At 36.0% G+C, this 18,805-nt stretch overlaps 2 protein-coding genes and 1 pseudogene across 5 annotated transcripts; 2 read left to right on the top strand and 1 right to left on the bottom strand.

The window, feature by feature from the left end:
- Window positions 1-3,641: 3,641 nt before the first annotated feature.
- On the top strand, window positions 3,642-4,909 carry LOC137748100 (putative F-box protein At1g65740; annotated as a pseudogene).
- Window positions 4,910-6,269: 1,360 nt separating this feature from the next.
- LOC137746599 (F-box protein SKIP23-like) lies at window positions 6,270-7,931 on the top strand. The gene is made up of 2 exons (XM_068486610.2): window positions 6,270-6,408; window positions 6,662-7,931. Exons 1-2 carry the CDS (start codon window positions 6,399-6,401, stop codon window positions 7,747-7,749), a joined length of 1,098 nt encoding a protein of 365 aa, XP_068342711.1. The 5' UTR covers window positions 6,270-6,398; the 3' UTR covers window positions 7,750-7,931.
- An 85-nt stretch (window positions 7,932-8,016) lies between these two features.
- Window positions 8,017-16,136, bottom strand: LOC137748560 (putative disease resistance RPP13-like protein 1). Of its 4 annotated transcripts, none has more exons than XR_015953459.1 (4): window positions 15,916-16,136; window positions 12,456-15,806; window positions 11,833-11,897; window positions 8,017-8,564 (listed from the first exon to the last, which is right to left on the bottom strand). XR_015953459.1 is itself a non-coding variant. In XM_088679994.1 (3 exons), exon 2 carries the CDS (start codon window positions 15,795-15,797, stop codon window positions 12,468-12,470), a length of 3,330 nt encoding a protein of 1,109 aa, XP_088536120.1. In that variant the 5' UTR covers window positions 15,798-15,802; window positions 15,916-16,136; the 3' UTR covers window positions 11,414-11,897; window positions 12,456-12,467. The 4 variants fall into 4 exon arrangements, 2 of the variants coding, with proteins under 2 accessions (XP_088536120.1, XP_068344832.1); XR_015953460.1 differs by lacking the exon at window positions 8,017-8,564 and adding an exon at window positions 11,617-11,754 and having other exon boundaries at window positions 15,916-16,050; XM_088679994.1 differs by lacking the exon at window positions 8,017-8,564 and having other exon boundaries at window positions 11,414-11,897; window positions 12,456-15,802.
- Window positions 16,137-18,805: the final 2,669 nt, after the last annotated feature.

Here is an 18,805-nt window from a genome sequence, read left to right as displayed (position 1 = left end):
ATTTTCTCTTTCTTTTCTATTTACTAGTATACGCTCGCATATAAAATGTGTGTGAAATTTTTTATTTTTGTTTTTAAAATTGAAGAAGTGAGGAAGAGAGTGAGAGGGAACGTGGGAGTGAGGAGAGAGGAAGAGATTTTTATTTTTTAAATTAGAAATGATAAAATCACCTATATGTGAGGTTTAAACAAAAAAAGAAAAAATTTGTTTTGTAAAACAACGTTACTATTCTTAACTTTTTCTGTGATAGAAGATAAAAATGTCTTTTTACCTTTTTTTGGTTGACAAAAAAAATTTCATTAATATATAGTTTAGATATATAAATTTGAATCACGTTATGAGAATTTCAATACCAACTAATTATGCATAATTCTTTGTGTAGCTTAGTTGAATTTCCAATCTTCAAAGATAGAGTGAAGATTTGATGCATGGGGAGCCGAAAAAGAAAACGCCAATGAAAAAAAAAGGTTACAATCTTTATTTTATTTTATTTTTTTAGGAGTATGGTTTTTTTTCAAATTTTTCTTACATACACACACACACACACACACACACATATATATATATATATATATATATATATATTTGTTAAACGAAAGATTTTATTAGATTAGTCTCTGACGAGATTCGAACTCCTGTTGTTGTACAAGAACTCAATACTTTTCCACCACTGTGGTAAAGAGCGACTTGCAATTTTTTTTATTTTATATTTTTCGATACTTATCCAAATACAATTTTTTTTTTAAAAAAAAAGTAATGATAATAAGTGGCAGGGGGTAATTTGGGCAATGTACACTATTTGCTGTCCAACTAATTTTGAAGTCTAGAAGCTTGGCGAGCGTGAAATTTGTATACAATTCCCAGTTAAAATTTTAAAGAAATTTATTTTCTTTCAACAAGTAGATTCAGAATTAAGAAAAGGACAAATATGAAAATAAAGGCGGTCGCAACGTGTCGGCCTAGCAGCGTGTCCAGTGGGTCCCACTACTCAAAGCTATTTGAGCATTTACCCAACGAACCAGGGTAGCAGCCAAACACATGTGCTACTTATGCCACGCAATGGTCTTGGGAATATGATGGGCACCCACGTGTATCTGGTAGGTAAGGCCTTTTTCCAACTAATTTATATATAGTGCGTTTCTTGTAGCAGATTATCGCTAACTGAATTAATTTCAAGGTCTAATCTGAACTGACTTAGATTAAATTAAACAGAACTAACTTAATAAAACGTTTAATACAGTGTCGGACTAAAATGTAGAATAATAATGCATTCTAATATTATATTATTTAATTCAAATTTATTAATATTTTATATTATTATTACATATTTAATAATATTTTATTACTACCACTGTCTGGTTCTATTCCCAATTCTTTTCCGCTAATCCCCCCTTTTCTTCCTTATTTTGCTCTGTCCCTCTCCCTCTCCCTCTGTTTCTTCCAAATTTTTATTCGTCCATCTCCATCTTTTTCTTCGTATTTCTTTCCGTTCATCTTCCACTTTTCTTCCTAATTTTTTTGTTTAGAATTTTGGATTTTGAAAGTGGAAATATTGCAGAATTTTTTGCCTATTTTGCTTCGAATTTTGCGGGATCTGGATTTAGAAATGGTAGATGAGAGGGGCGAAGCAGGGCATAGTTTGTATATGGGACTGGGTTCCGAATCTTGCGAGGGACAAGTAATGGGAGGGGTGAAGCGAGGAGGGACGAAGCAGGGAGGAGTTTGCTTAGCGGTCGGGGGTCTCTGCAGCTGCAATTTGGTTTTTGTTTTGCAGCTGCTGTGGCTGATGAACGAGTTGGCCATCTCTGCAAATTGAGGAGCCGAAGATGACGAGGATGTGATATGAGTTGTCAGTCGGAGATGAAGGACGCGAGATATGTGGTCTTAGCAGTCCCATGGTTTGCGGGAGGACTAGCTAAGACCGTTTAGCGATGTCGGTAGTCGAAGCGAGTGAGAGCTAAGCCCATTAAAACTAGTCCCTTCCAAATAACAAACATGGGACTTCACTAGCTTTTAATCCGGAGAGCTAAGGAGGGCGAACAAACACATCCTATAGTGTTAGTCGCATCACTCATTTTTATACATATTTATCACCTACTTAAAAAAGCACAAAATGATTCATAAGACTAGACGAGAATAATTTTTATGATATAGGTATATTGTCACGCAATATTGTGTACAATGCTATTGAGTATATGAATAATAATAAATAAAAAGTTTACACGTGTTTTTATTTTATTGTTATGGTCACTGTTGTAGGATATTCATTCAATGTAAGTAATTATCTCAATAAACACTTCCTCTTCAGAGAACTTGACATGTCTACACAAAGTGCATTAACTGTATGTATTTTACGTCAATAACTTAAAATATAACATTGCATTATGGATTTGTGAAATTGTCACGTTAGCACACCCGATCTAGGTAAGTCTTCTTCAAGGATCCAAATGTAATGTTAATGCATTGTTAGAAGAGCTAGATCTTATTCTAAAAGAGTGCTTTTGTTCCGTATTAATAGTTATTGGATGAATTTAAATATCTAATTGTATATTGTAAATAGATTAAACTGTACTCACCCATCAATAAATAATTAAAACAATGATGATGCTCATCGCCATTGGTGTTGAGCAAAAATACACCATTCTTCTTAAGTACAAAAATTGTTACCATACCTCATTTAGAACACCCCAAACGACGTCTTGGTTTCTTAGAAAATTTGCATGAATGCGAGGTTGAATTTGTGTTTAAGGGCTTGATGTAATGGATGTCCTTCCATTCCATGGCAGTCGTCAATTACCTTTGGATTTGGACAAACCAACACACAAACAGAAAGCTTTCCTGAATATTTTGTGTCCTTTTATTCTAAAAGGAAACCCTTATTGTATATGTGCGTCTCCTTTTGTCTAGTTGGAAAATACCTTTCGCCTCACTAAAGCACCTTTGGAGAGTTAGCATGTGTTGACTGTTATTATGATCTATATATGTTTCCTTCTTCTCGACGAATTGTTAGTTTATTAAGAGACTACCTTTCAATTTAGTTTAGATAATATGTTTGTTAAAAAAATAAAAAAAAAAAGCTTATATATATTCCGATTCATGACATTACTTTCTTCACACAACTTTTGTTACAAGTTTTTGTGAGCCCTTTCTGTAATGTATTTCAACGATCCGAACTATCTAATTTTTAAGTCTTCCATCAAATATCATGTCTACCAAAAATCACCAAAATTTGAAATCATATGATCGTTAGATTAAGGGTTTTCGTCCATTTTCTTCACTACAAATGAATATCTTAATGATTTTGAATTGTCTATTTTTTGCAAGAACTATCTATGAATGATGTTCTAAAAAATAGACGGTTCAAATTATTGAAATCCATCGCGGAAGGAGCCCCACAAAACTTGCGACAAAAGTTGTGTAAAAGAAGTGGTGGCACTGTTCCGCCTCTTATATATTTATATATATTTATGTTTCTTAATTCTAATTGGAAAGTGCCAGTAATTCCTAGTGTTCAAGGGACTGAAGTGCGTGCACACGAGTTATCTTCTATATAAAACTGGAGCAAACCTTAGAACCTTCAGTCTTGTCCTACGTACGTTTTCTCACCCAAAAAAACCTTTGCTTAATGCTCTGAGAGCTATATGGATTCAGGTATGTATGTTTCTCTTCTCTCTCTTCTTCTCCAAACCAGTAGAAAATTGGTTGTACATCACAGGCGTTTTGTTTTGTTTTGTTTCAGCCTCCTGGTTTAGTTGTTTAATTTCCATGTTTATACATGGTTATGATGAGTGAGTTGTACATCGATCACTAATGCTACATTCGCTTGATCAATTTGTTTTCTTTAGTTGTTTTGTTTCCATCATCTTTCTTTCTTACTCAATTTTTCCTTAATTTTGCCTTTTCAGATTGGAAAGTTTTGCCTAACCACCTTCTAGGTTTAGTTTTAGAGAAACTTGCATCGGATGACTATTTGAGATTCAGTCTTGTTTGTATGTCATGGAGTAGTGTAACAAAGGATAATCCTCAACGGCCAGCCCCAATGCTCTTCATTTCCAGTAGTGGCAAACAGGATACATGGAATGTATACAACGTCGAGAATAATAAGGTTTATGATTTACAATTAAGGTTACCGAACAAACGATTTTGTGGGTCTTCAAAAGGATGGCTTGTAACTGTTGATGAAACTTTTGCGGTGACCTTAATGAATCTGTTCGCAATGATTCAAGGATGTGAAGAATATGAAAGTTCAGTCACTCGCCTTCCTTCAATGATGCCTACTCATCCTCAACGTGTCAAGTATTGAGCTCGACGATACGATTGTTATGTTGGCAAGGCTACAATTTCAGCAGATCCGGTTTTAAATGCAGATGAATTTGTTGTTGAGGTCATATTCGGGGATGGTTTCGATTGGCTTCTATTAGATTTGGTAAAGATAAAACTTGGACGTATATATCGTGAACATAGGACGTGGCACTTCATTGATGATGTTGTTCATGTTGGAGATAAAGTTTATTGCGTCGATACATCTGATAGAATTAACCTAGATGGGAAAATTATTGAACAATGTATGATTCGCAAGAGATATCTCGTGAATCTCAACGAGAAAGAAGTTTTAATGGTGAAAAGGTGCTTCAAAATGGAAAAAAAAGGGAACAGACGACGATACCCCAGCTTTGTGACACAAAAATTTGAAATTTTTAGATGGAACTTTGAAGAAAGTAAGTGGATCGAGATGACAAGTTTGGGTGATGTTGCCCTCTTTGTGGGGGCTAACGATTCGGCATCTATTTTGACCTCAAAGTTACCAGGATGTCAGCCGGATTGCATATACTTCAACTCGGATTGGCAATATATAGAATGGAATCGCCAAGACTATGATGTGTATAACTTAAAGACTCAAAGTATTTAAAAACTAATGAAAAATGCTTAAAACTTTGAGTTTTAACAATAAGGACAAAATAAATGTAAAGTAAATAGTACATGATTGATTTTTTAGTGTAAAAATATGATTTTTCGTTAAAGTGAACAATATCGAGAACTTTTTGTTAAATTTCCCTTAAGATATAGGTCCAAAAAATTGACATACTATTGTCTTTAATCCAATTTTTTGAAATTTCTGATTTAGGTCCACTTAACTATTTTTTTAAACCTATTTTACCCTTTGTTTTCAAATTTTGAATATTTAAACATCTGCAATCTACTAAGCATTTAAAAAAACGTTTCAATTCTTTACCTTTTAATAAAATAAAATATTTTTATCATAGATTAAGTTGCAAAAATATACAACCTAATTAAAAGGTACTAATACATAAATGTACATATACCTATAAGTACGATGTCAAACGAAGAAAATATATCTAATCAATAGGTAGATAAACGAACTGAAAGGTACAAATACACAATTTACCTACCTATAAGCAAGATAAATTACTATGTAATATAGGAAAACATATGGAAGTAATTTGTGATAGAGATAGATAATAAAAATTGAAAAATATAATATGCCTATAATAGAGGTAGGTTATATAACAAAATCTTGTGATAGAGGTAGATAAATATCGGCCATGAAATCAATTAATTTGAGTAAAAATACAACTCAAATGAAGATCCAACTTTGACCACCAAATTAACTAATTTGAACACAACAAGCAATTTGATGAAAGAAGCCAACCAACCTCCATTCTTTGATCAAACAGAATCAAATTTCATATATAGTGGAAGCCTAAGAAGAGAAGAGTAGAACTGAACAATGACAAGGAAGAAGAACAATCGCAAGGTAAATGATAAATCCTAACTAAGAAAAAGGTTTTAGATAACAAAGTAAAAAGAAAGAATAGATAAATGAAGAAGAAATGAAGAGGCGTATCCTCACTTTGAGATATATAGGAAGTAATTTTATTCCAACAAGTCAACAACTATCCTATCATTAAGAGAATTGTATTCTTTAAACCTCAAATAGGTAAAACTTATCACAAATACTAATCCTAATATCAAGGGATAATATTGATTACTTATAAGTAATTTTAGGGGTAAATTGGTATGAAAATGAAAAAAAACTGACATGGAATATAATTGGACTCATCTCAAAAATGACTCACAAAATTAGATTCATATCAAGTTTCCCCATAATTTTTTTGTGGTTGGGAAATATAAACTATTTAATTTGGCAGATATATTTCCTAATTCTAATAGGGGAGTTATTCCTATTCTTTAAGGGACTAAACTGCCTGCGCATTGGTTCTCTCCATAGAAACCTGAGAACCCTTCAATCTTCTCCTACGTTTTCTCACCCAAAAAAAAAAAAACAAAAAAAAACAGAACCAAAAGACCCTTCAATTTTCTCCTACGTTTTCTCACCCAAAAAAAACAGGCAGAACCAAAAGCCTTTTCTGAGAGCTATGGATTCAGGTATGTATGTTTCTCTTCTCTCTCTTCCTGTTCAAACCAGTAGAAAATAGGTTGTACATCAGAGGCGTTTTTGTTTTGTTTAAGCCTCCTGGTTTAGCTGTTTAATTTCCATGTTTATGCATGGTTATGATGACTGAGTTGTATATCGATCACTAATGCTGCATCCGCTCGACCAACTTGTTTTTTTTTTCAGTTGTTTAATTTCCATCATCTTTCTTTCTTATCCAATTTTTCCTTAATTTTGCCTTTTCAGATTGGAAAAATTTGCCTAACCACCTTCTGGATTTAGTGTTAGAGAAACTTGCATCGGATGACTTTTTGAGATTCAGTCTTGTTTGTATGTCATGGAGTAGTGTAACAAAGGATAATCCTCGACGGCCAGCCCCAATGCTCTTAGTTTCCAGTGGTGGCAAACAGGATGCATGGAATGTATACAACGTCGAGAAGGATAAGGTTTATGATTTACAGTTAAGGTTGCCGAACAAACGATTTTGTGGGTCTTCAAAAGGATGGCTTGTGACCGTCGATGAAAATTTCGCGGTGACCTTAATGAATCCGTTCGCAAGGATTCAAGGATGTGAAGAGAATGAAAATTCAATCATTCGCCTTCCTTCACTGATGCCTCCTTGTCCTACACGCACTATGTACTGGGCTCGACGATACGACCGTTATGTTCACAAGGCTACTATTTCAGCAGATCCGGTTTTAAATGCAGATGAATGTATTGTTGAGGTCATATTCGGGGATGGTTATCTATTGGCTTCTGTTAGACCTGGTAAAGATAAAACTTGGACCTATCGTGAACATAGGACGTGGCACTTCATTGATGATGTTGTTCATGTTGGAGATAAAGTTTATTGCGTCGATAGGTCTGATAGACTTAACCTAGATGGGAAAATTATTGAAGAACGTATAGTTCGCAAGAGATATCTCGTGGATCTCAACAAGAAAGAAGTTTTAATGGTGAAAAGGTGCTTCAGGATGGAAAGAAAAGAAGGGAACAGACGGCGATACCCCAGCTTTGTGACACAAAAATTTGAAATTTTTAGATGGAACTCTGAGGAAAGTAAGTGGATCGAGATGACAAGTTTGGGTGATGTTGCTCTCTTTGTGGGGGCTAATGATTCGGCATCTGTTTTGACCTCAAAGTTACCAGGATGTCAACCGGATTGCATATACTTCAACTCGGATTGGCAGTATATAGAATGGAATCGCCAAGACTATGGTGTGTATAACTTAAAGACTCAAAGCATTTCAAAGCCTTACACCCCACATGCATTGACACTATTGAATATGACCAAGCAAAAATCAATCTGGTTTCTGCCAACTCTTCGGTCATGAATTAATGCTCCTTCCATCTCTTCTTCTTTTATTTTTCTTCTATCTGTAACTTGGTGGTCTTACTCTTTTTCTTCTTTTACTATTATTGTAATTTCCAGATGCAAATTTTATTTAGGATTGTAGCTCTATTATTTAACATTTGTTTCGCATAATATCGAATATAGAATACTTATACCATAAAAGAACGTTCACATAAAAGCACAAATAATCTGAAATAAATCCCCATTGGTTTTTCTGACAATTATGTTTACTTGAAAGAAAGAATGATTTTCCTCTAATATTAGCTTATAGAACAAATTATATTGACTAGAAAGAAAGAAATACAATAGGCGTTCCTCCCCTGACCCTCGCAAAGCGGGAAGCCTTATTAGTTTGGGATCGCCTTTTTATTAGCTTATAGAACAAATATATACAAGCCATAATACATTCAGTGAGGTGAGGTGACGATTAGAACACAATTCAGTCGTTACTGCATTCAAATTACAAACAATGTCAAGCATTGCTGTTGTATTGTCCCCGTGCACCTTCTACGTCTAGTTTTGCACCTTCTAGTTCTAGTTGGCTTCGAAAATGGGTTCTTAGCATATCTTGGGGCACACATTACCTCATTATATCATGCTGTTCAACCACCTTATCAAGTTCTTTGTTCAATAGGCTTTGCAATGACACTGAACGCATCTCCTTCTCTTATACTGAACACCAGATATGACCGCCCTCAACTGGCAAGTATCAAGGAAACATTCCCTCGAGATACTCTTCAAAATTATCTGTGTCATCAACTCTATGTTCACTAGCGGAGATTGAAGCCTTTCTCCCTGCAAAAAAATGAAAAATAAAAAATAAAAAATTCGAACCGGTGTAAAATGAAAATAATGAGTATGAAACGGCATAAAAAGAAGAATGATGTCTCATCCTTATAGCCATGTTGAACGATCCCATTAAAAGAATGCGATCCTCCTTGAACAGAAACATGCAGAACCAAGGGACATGATAGGCACATACTCTCTCTAAAAACCCGTAATCTAAAGAAACATGTTCATACATTTGCAATCTTGATAAAAACATTGTCATCTCCGCATGTAAAATTATTAGTTTTTGAAAACCATAAAATGATATAAATGATCTTCAAGCTTATCATTTAAGAGAACCGTTTAATCCAAACATCAAAAAGAAGACAATAAGAGTCATTTTTAATATGTCAAATTGATCAAGATGCAAACAAAGTGACATCTAATGACTCCCACCGACGGAATTAACAGCAGGCATGACAAAAAAGAACTTAACACTATTTTTGAAAGAGAGAAATAAACTTGGAATTTGGATAAAAGTCAGAATTTATAAATTGACATGTACCAATTCTCTTGTTTGGATTGATAAATATAAAAATTTAGAATTTTCACATGGAAGAGAAACTTGGAATTTAGGACCTACAATTCCCAAGTTTAAATTCCATGTTTATAGTTGTCATATCTCAATTTCTATAATTAAGAGTTTAAAAATAACAAAATCCGTATCCAATTTCATTGTTCTTTTAGGTTAACCAAATAAGAAAATTCACAAATTCTAGAAAATAAAATCTCTTCATTTCAATTTCCGTCATTTTAAAATTCATTAATAATTTTAAATTTCTTCATTCAAACATAGTATAAAGGTCATTTCCAATGCATTAGGTTATAGGGCTATAGGCTCTTTTATAGTTTGAAATGAAGAAAAAATCATCTCTAATAAAGGTCCAAGTCAAAGGAAAAAGGGGATCCACTGGGCCAAATTCTAGCCCATGGCCATCAGGCTAGGTAATTGAAGCCAGCCAGCCAGCCCAAAATGATGGGCCAGCTATCAGCAACTCACATGCTAGTTGACGTCAGCAAACTATTGGATTTGAATTTTATTTTTGTTTTTTTTTTAAAGATGAAATTTAAAAATAAAAATAAAAATTCTAATTTTTTTTTTCTATAAGTATCTAAGTCATTTCTACATCATTTCTTACATCATTTTCACCATTCCATATTATTTTACCTCGTTTTATTTCTATTCTTCACATTCTTTAAACTCCTATATGAAAAATTAATTAATTTTTTTTTTCCAATTTTTCTTAAGCAAAACAAACATAGCATTCCGAAAAATTATTAAGATTACATAAAGATAAGAAATATGAAAAGTTACTCATTTATAAATATGGTAGTTTAATTCAATTAATCAATAAAGTTAAAGAACAAACTTAAGAATAATAAATCCCTCCTGCTGGAGATGATGTTAAATATGGTCTGACAGTATTCATTAAAAAATAATTTCTTGTATGACTATAATTTGGTACGGGGGCTAAACATAGCCCTTAGGTTGGAGATGGCATAAATTTAAATGTAATGAAATGTGCTCGGAATGTGGTGATGAAACGCGATCCTGATTTCTATACCAACAATTTTGATTAAGGAAGGAATTCTTTTGGCCTAAGGTTTTGCTAGCCTGAAGATAAGGTTATGTCTTTTAGGTCTTTTATTGTAATGCTCAATAATAGTTTGGCTTTCAATGTGCCAAACACTGATTACCCTCGTAACACATCACTTTGCCAAGAAAGCTAGTGAAGTGACCTTGTCCAGCGAGAGAATCAAGGGCTTTTTGCTGACAAAGACTTGGATAGATAACCAACTGGAATAGAAGTAGTGTTGTTTAACCAAACTGAAGGCATTATTTGATAAAACGATTCTAAGACTCAAATGATGTTTAACCAAACTAAATATGGCACTGGTTTCTCAACCAAGTAATGTTTAACCGATTTGAATATGTCTTGATGAGAGTTAGTGAAGCAATTAGCATTTTTCTCAAGAATGTGAGAGAGTTTCGCACATAGCATTTATTTGTGTTGAGTTGAAGAAATTTTATACATTGCAAAACCATTTGTTTATAAGGATAAATTTCGTGATGACCAAGTGTCCCGAGTGGTAGAACCCTATTAGGAATGTGGCTTATTGACACGCACCTGGATATCTCGACACTAATCTTATCAGACTCCTCTCATGCTGATACTCTATCTCTATCTAGTATCGGCCTCTTACCAACCAAAGTGTTATCTGCTGACTGGATTTGAAGGCTTTGTGATTTTGAGTCAAATTTGACATTAGTGTCAAATTTGTTTTTAATTCATTTTAATGGTGAGTCCCTTATTCCACTAACATTTCAACCAATAAGAATTTTGTTTCAACTTTTTTTTTTTTTAATAATTACAACCATTTAAAGCTCAACATTTGACAATTCGGTCGGAGACTTACAAATTTGACATAAGACTTCAGATTGCCACATCAACCATTAATTGGAATTTGACTATTATAATTTGACATTTTCTTTGTAGATGATCTTAGTAATCCAATTCTAGACTAGATAAAATCGCTGACATCCATTTCGGGGCTGAGAATATCACATGGACTAAATATTCATTATTGGGCCTCATTTCTTGGTTTATATCTTCTCAGCCCAAATCCTCGATTTCAAACCGAAACACAAACACTTTATACAATCGAAACCCACTGAGAGCCCCTCCAACCATGCTCTCAGTTTGTATCAAAATTTTAGCTGAAAATATTAAAATGTTATATTAGGAGTTACCTAAAAAAGTTATACTTCAACCATCCTCCCTACCTTAAAGAGTCATAATGACTACGAATCAATAATTAGCTAATAAAAATTATTTATTTAAAATAATATTAATTAAAAATGTCTAGATCGAAAAGCAGTGATTTAAAAGTTTCACTTGAGAGAAGTACTGGAAGATTTAAAAGTTTCTTGTACTTTCCTATGTTCAGTATATTTCACCATGACAAAGAAGTTGGAAGCAAAGGTTGCAATGCCCTGTTGAATTTGAGCTTGTAAACACAGAAAATTGGACCGTTATCGCAACCAGAAATGCGACCAACGGATTTCTACGCCTGGAACGCAAGCAACCGGAGGTCGAACATCCCCTTGCCAATTTCGACATTCCTCTGGCAGTGACTTGAAGAGAGAATCTTGAAACTGAAAACATCCGCGTGCAATCCCACGGTCACTGATGCATAATTTCAGGAGACTAGAAAGGTGAGAGTTGAAACACACCTTATCCAACAGTGATGTACTTCTGAAGTGACATACGATGAAATAGTTGCAAACAACTCAAGCATCTGGAAAGAAGTAAGATTCAACTGTCTCAGTCCAAAACAACGATAATTTTTGAGTCACCTCGAGTAAATTTCCTTTCGGTGTCCATACAAATTAAATGATCGGAATGAAAATTAGCACTAGACTCGTCTGCGAATTGTATGGTAAAAGAAGTAACTCTAAATACTGTTACAAGTTATAACTAAACAATAAGAACATTGTAATCAAATGCCTCAATTTTTCAAGCAGTTTGATAGCGAAATCTTCTGTGAGTTTAAGAAAAAATAATAGCAGATTGTCAATACATTTCTAAAAGCAAGTGTGTGCGCGTGTATACATACATACATACATACATACATACATACATACATATATATATATACATACATATATATATACATATATATATATATATATATATATATATATATATCTGTGTGTATATTCTGGTTGTAGTATGAGGAGGAGTAGAAAGCTTTCTATCAACATATTCAAATTCACATATTCAAATTCACGACTGAAATTAAACAGTAATGAAAAATTGAAAAAATAAGTAGCTGAGAGACAATGGGAAAAATTACCATAAGAAGACGTCATATCTCTTCCCATTCAATCTCTATGTTGGGGATGTGAGCAATCTTGGTCCAATCTTCCCCTGTCTGTCTCTGGCACCGTAGTATTAACAAAGGGCAACTCCTGATGCTTAGATGAGAAAGAGAGGCGGGTAGCCCTTCAACCGGCAAGTACTGGAGCTCAGGACACCGCCATATTGTCAGTCTTTCAAGACAGATAAGTTGTCTCAATCCCTTTCCGTCCATGGTCTTAAGATTCGACATATCTATGATGGAGAGAGTAGTCAAAGACGGGGGCAGCAGCCCCTCCTCTGGAAATGCACCCACTTCTTCACATTCTTCAAAGCTCAGTGCCAAATCTACGAGAGAGGTGAGTCTTCCCAGACCCCACTGCATACGGTTTGCAATGAGTTTCTTGCAAGAACGGATATAAAGTGAACTTAATTCTGAAGGCAATCCCCCTTCTGGAAACGATTCCAGCTCTGGACAATCTACTATCCACAAGTTACGAAGAGAAGGGAGAAGCGTGTGCATCTGTTCTGGCAGCGACCTCAGTTTTTTGCATCCCCAAATACTGATCTTGGTCAAGTGTGGTGCATGCAGCCCTCCATTGGAAAAACATACAAAATTTGGACAAAAATATATATCCAGTTTACTGATGGACAAGATTTTGGATTCTTGTGAAATAGTAAGGAATTCTACGTTAGCTGAGCGCATTTCGAGTGTTTCCAGCTTTGGAAAGTAGTCCAAAGGTAATATCCGGGTTAGCTTAGGACATTCCAACAGACGAAGCTGGCAAAGTTTAGGAAAAGCTTCTTTACCTTCTTCGTTATATGACCACTCATGCCACTCCTGCATATTGCAGAATTCCAAAATTTGTAGAGAACTAAATGGCTTCGTTCCACTTGTATCATCACCATAAAACTCAGGGCCCAGAGACACCAAACCATTTAACCCTTCAATAAAAAGTTCCTTGAGGGAGGGTAGTGGTGGCAACATGAAACAGTATCGACAATTCACAAGTCTAAGAAAAACTAGTTCTGCTAACCAACTTGGAAAACTTGTACCTCCATAAGAGTCGATAGTTAGCTTTTTAACATTTGTGTGAGGTTGGAGGTTGCCAAGCATTTCTCTATCCTTCTGTGAATTATTACTATCAGCTCCCCATTCGAGAACTAGTTCATTCAGATGCTTCTTGTCCTTGATATTTGCATTCATGACATCCCCAACCTGCGCAACATTATGAAGCCCTGAAATACAAAGTTTTCCATGCAAATTCGGAAGCTCTTTTAACTCTACAATGTTATGTCCAGTATCTTTGTCTAAGAAAAAATCACTTAATGTTTGCAGATCTTTCAATTTATCCATCTGCGGTGGCATGTTTCTTAACTTTGTACCTCTGATATCAAGATGGCGCAATTTGATTAGTTTTCTCAAGTTGCTTGGCAACTGAACAAGAGCTTGACAATGTGACAGCAACAACGTCTGTAAGTTATACAAAGAACACAATGTATCAGGTAACATTTCGATTAAGGTATTTGACAAGTTCAAGTACCTGAGATGTTTTAAGTTGCCAACTGAATTAGGCAACTCTGTGACATCATATCCTGATAAACTGAGCGCTCTCAAACATTGTAGGGTTGGCAATAAATCATATAGTACCTTGCCCATCACTGAAAAAGAATCATACGATAATGATAATGGTAGGAAGGTACGCAAATTTTTGGCGTCAAATTTTTCAAAACCAGGATCATGTGTTTTCATATATGAAAAGTGACGGGCCTTGCTCACAATGTTCACCGAGACATTCTTCTCCAGCCTAACACAAAAGTCTCCGGATACAAACTTTGCTAAATCATTGATTAGGTCGTGCATGGTGAAAAACGACTCCCCATCTTCAGTTGATACATGCTGAAAAAATGACCTCGAGATTAAATCATCGAAGTATTCCTCTCCAACTTCTTCCGCCCTTTCATTCACTTCAGGTTGTAAGAGATCTTCTGCCATCCACAAAAGTACCAATTCTGATTTCTTGAATTCATAATCTTTGGGAAATATCGAAGAATATGCAAAACAACGTTTGAGATGTGGAGAAAGATAATGGTAGCTCAACCATAGAGCTGGCAGAATGTTACTCTCTTTATTTGACTTATCCCATACGTCACTCTTCAATATCTTTTCCCAGTCCTCCACATTTAACTTAGATCGTAAAAGGCCTGCAAGTGATTTCGCAGCTAAAGGAAGACCTTTACACTTTCTGACGATTTGTCTTCCACTTACTTCAAGAATTGGGTGTCCACTCACTCCTCCATTTTTGAACACATGTTTTACGAATAACAACCAACAATCATCCTCGGATAATGGCATTAGACAGTAAGTTGGAAGAGTACCCATTACAGATGCAACACCTCCATTGCGTGTAGTCACAATGATTTTACTTCCATGTTCACCAGACTCAAAAGGGCACCTTAACAGATCCCAGTGAAGATAATTTTCGTTCCAAACATCATCAAGGACAAGAAGGAACTTCTTTCCTTTCAAAGCTTCCTTGAGTTCAACTTGAAGCTGATTTAGGTCATTCATATCACAGGTTCTTGAAGTGACCGACCTATAAATTTTCTGTGTTACACTAACCACATCAAAGTCTTCCGAGACACACACCCATGCTTGAATATCAAAATGTTGTTTCGCTCTATCATCGTTGTATATGAGCTGAGCAAGGGTGGTCTTCCCGATCCCACCCATGCCAACAACAGGAATAACATTTGTTTTATTGTCATTCACATCATCCATCAATAATAATTTAACGATAGCTTCCTTGTCCTCATTCCGTCCATACACACCAGACTCTTCTACCAAAGAAGTGGAAGGCAGTGTGTGTGATGTTTTGTTGCTGGAATGTGCTTTCAAATTAAGGACATCTTTTTGTTGTGAGATGATGCCTAGTCTATCAACAACTTCATGTATCTTAGGGAGTACCGATTTGTCAAAAGCACGATGCGAGGAAGAGATGCGTTCTTGTACCTGACTTGTGCTACTGCCAGCAGCTTCAACGTCCAGCTTGCGGCTTAACGCTTCTGTCTTGATCTCGTCCAAAAGGTCATCGGCATCATAGACTGACTCTTTAAGCTTCTCAAGCCACTGCTTCACAGCTGAATTACTTATCTGCTTCTCCTCAGCATCATCAAGAACAACATTAACGGACAATAACATGATCTCTAACTTGTTCAGTAATCCCTGCGTCAGTTTCTTTCCTCTGATGAACTCCCTGATCTCCGGAGAAGCCATCTTTTCGAATACCGTCTGAAGGAAAGCGGACATAACAGCTCCACCTACCACCTCCAAAGCCATGATTTCTTCCTTGCAAATGGAATTGAGAGTTCAGACATGGTATTGCTATAGTTCGATTAAGTGTTAGTAATATATGAACATGCAACATATATAAATACTCGAGAATTAGGGATTATACCTAGAGGAAAAACCTTGAGTCAAACAACCACCTTGTTCTTACAACAGTCTCGAGGAGGAACTACGAACACACGCAAAATAGGGCTTTCGTGTACAAGTTTGGGAAAAAATACAAGAAAATTTCTTGTTCTTAACCTTGAGTTGAACATCCATCTTGTTCTTAATACTAGGATTAAGATTTGGGGATACTTAATTCTAGGAGACTTTTTTTTCTGTGTGAGCGATTTAGTCAATGGCGTGGAACACTGTTAAGGTGGATGAGCTTCATATAGAACAAACAAAATCCGACAACCGAAAGAAGCCAAACACCAACCACCCTACTGTTATAAAGAGACAAAAGTGAGAGAAATGACACTTGCTAGAGTTAGAAGCGGAACGTGTGCAATGTATCACACAAATGATGTAGATAAAGAGAGAAGAGGGATAGTAGTATTATTGCTTTTTACTTTTGATCTGGTGTGTTGTAATGAAGTTGCAAACATGCCTCTATTTATACGAGTTTAATCAGACAACTTCTTACATACAAGAAGAAAATATTTCACCTCCGTATTATATTTTCATACAATGCTCATCAAAGTTCACTTTGGTTCCACAAACCCATGTGTGGCATTACACCGAAGTCCACATTTCTTACACAAAACACACCGAAGTCCACTTTTGTTAGCTTTCTTACGAAACGCATGTGTGACATTCATATCACATTTTACAATACCTACACTATTTTCTTTCTGCACTTTGAAAAAAACTGAGCTTCATATTCACATAGGCGAGAAAGAAATGAGATTAAGACAAAATATATGTTGGGACAATTTAATTTATAGAGAAATTTTCATTTTTATTTTGTTTGAAATATGAATAGATTGTAAGTTATAACATCAATGATTTCAATCCTAAGAGAAAACGCGTTATTTTGAAATTAACTTTTGGGGGTATATGAACTTTAATTCCATTAGATTGATGAATATGTTGTTAGATTAAATATTTTATTCTAGTCCTTTGATTAGAATTCCACATCAACATATAAATATTTTTAGTTTATTTATTTATTTAATGTTTAATGAGTATTCATTTATTTATTATATCATTAATTGTAGAGAGTCGCTAGAAGCTCTTTACTTTCTTTTTATATTTAGGAGCATGATTGAAATTGATAATTTTTTTAAATTTCTCTCTTTATATTTGCTTTGTATCCCTCCTCATTTTCTTAGACTAGTGTTTCTGTCTCATATTGACACATGTTCTTTGTATTTTTTAGCCTTGGTGTGTGTGATACGTGAGGCCCTCCTCCCTATTTTATGAAACTCTCTCCTCTCTCTTTTCTCTTGGCCTCATACCTCTCCCTCATCTCACTTCTCTCTATCCCCTGAGTCTCTCACATTTAGGAATGGGCAAAATACATACGGGTATGGGTAATCGTGGTTAACCTGTAACAACCCGTCATGGATAATTTTACAGATTTTAGAACGAAAAGGTATTTTAATAATTTCATTGGGTTTGGGTTAGGTATTTTGAATGGGTTGTTTTTAGTCTTAATTGGTGAGCCACGTGGAGCCCACCCTTTGATTTTTGTCCCCCGACCCAAATCCTTCTTCTCTATCTCTCTCTCCTGTGGACTCACTCTAAACTCTCTTCCAGCTATCTCTCTCTTCCCTGCGAGCAAGGACCATAGCACCACCTTCGCCGGCACGGCGAGCACCACCACCACCCTTCACCATTCCCTCCAGCGAACCCCATAAACCACCACGTCGATGGGCCATCTCTCCCCCTCTCATTCTCAGTGCAGTTGCACTATCACTGTGTTTGTGACCTCCGACGAACTTCTTGAATCTCTGACCAAGGTAAGCTCTTAGAACCCCATAGATCGTGTTTTGAGGTGAGATTGAGACGTGTCTGAGTAGGTTTTGGACGAGGAACCCTAGGGGAAAAACACTTCCCAGTTTGCCGGCGAGGAACCCGGCGTTTGCAGGCGTTTTCCGGCCAACTCCGGCCACCACACATCGTGAAAATGGTACGAACTTCTTCCTCTCATCCTCAGCTTCAATTCATAGTTTGTACATCGAAAATGGTGAAGAAATGAGCTCGTACGGAGCTCGGGAACGGCCAAACCATGGCCTGAAACCGGGTAGACCCGACCCGATAACCCTAAACCGGTTCCAAAGCCCAAATGAATAACTCGGCCCAAAATCCTTGGGCCATGCAATTTGTAGCCCATAACCAAGCCCAAAACCTTCGGCCCAAACCCAGATCCGGCCCAGACCCAGTCGGATCCCAGAACCCAGGCTGCACGTTGGCGCCTGTCTTGGGCGGCGCATGGATCACACGCGCCTCCACCGGAGGTACTGTGCTCCGTTGACGTTCACGTCCGCGATGGTGGCTTTTCCGGCTAAATCAGCGCGGGGTACCGGATCCCCCCTTATGTTTTTCGACATCCTGAATCCATTTATGACCTCCGGTTTTGATTTGTGGTAACCTTTTATGTGTTTTCTTCTCTGGATATCTAATAATGTTCAGGTATTTTCTTTCTTTATACCGTGTAGGGCTAGCATTACTCCTGGTACCGTGTTGAACATTCTTGCCGGGAGGTTCATGGGGAAGAGGGTTGTGTTTCTGAAGCAGCTGTCATCCGGCTTGCTTTTTCAGTTCTTCATTACCGAATTGGCTTGGTTGATTTCTTTGTTCTTATTCCTCGTGTCAATTGTTCTGCCGGTTGATTTCAATTGTTCTGCGGTTTAATCTGTATTATTAATATTAAATACAAATATATTACAAAGGAAAACGTGGTCATGAACTTGTAGTTGTTGTAATTTGATGGAGTGGTCACTGTTTAGCACATGGAAATAACATTGTGTGATTGAAGTGATTCAACATTAACGTTGAATTTGTGAGTAAAG

The sequence above is a fragment of the Pyrus communis genome, chromosome 2, assembly GCF_041283825.1.
Source record: "Pyrus communis isolate YQ-2024b chromosome 2, ASM4128382v1, whole genome shotgun sequence".
In the NCBI taxonomy this organism is placed as follows: Eukaryota; Viridiplantae; Streptophyta; class Magnoliopsida; order Rosales; family Rosaceae; genus Pyrus; species Pyrus communis.
This window is presented reverse-complemented; position numbering and strand designations above follow the sequence as displayed.

Bases quoted from the DNA above. Each gene is read 5' to 3' on its own strand.
- LOC137748560 (XM_088679994.1), bottom strand. From the start codon at position 15,797: ATGGCTTTGGAGGTGGTAGGTGGAGCTGTTATGTCCGCTTTCCTTCAG.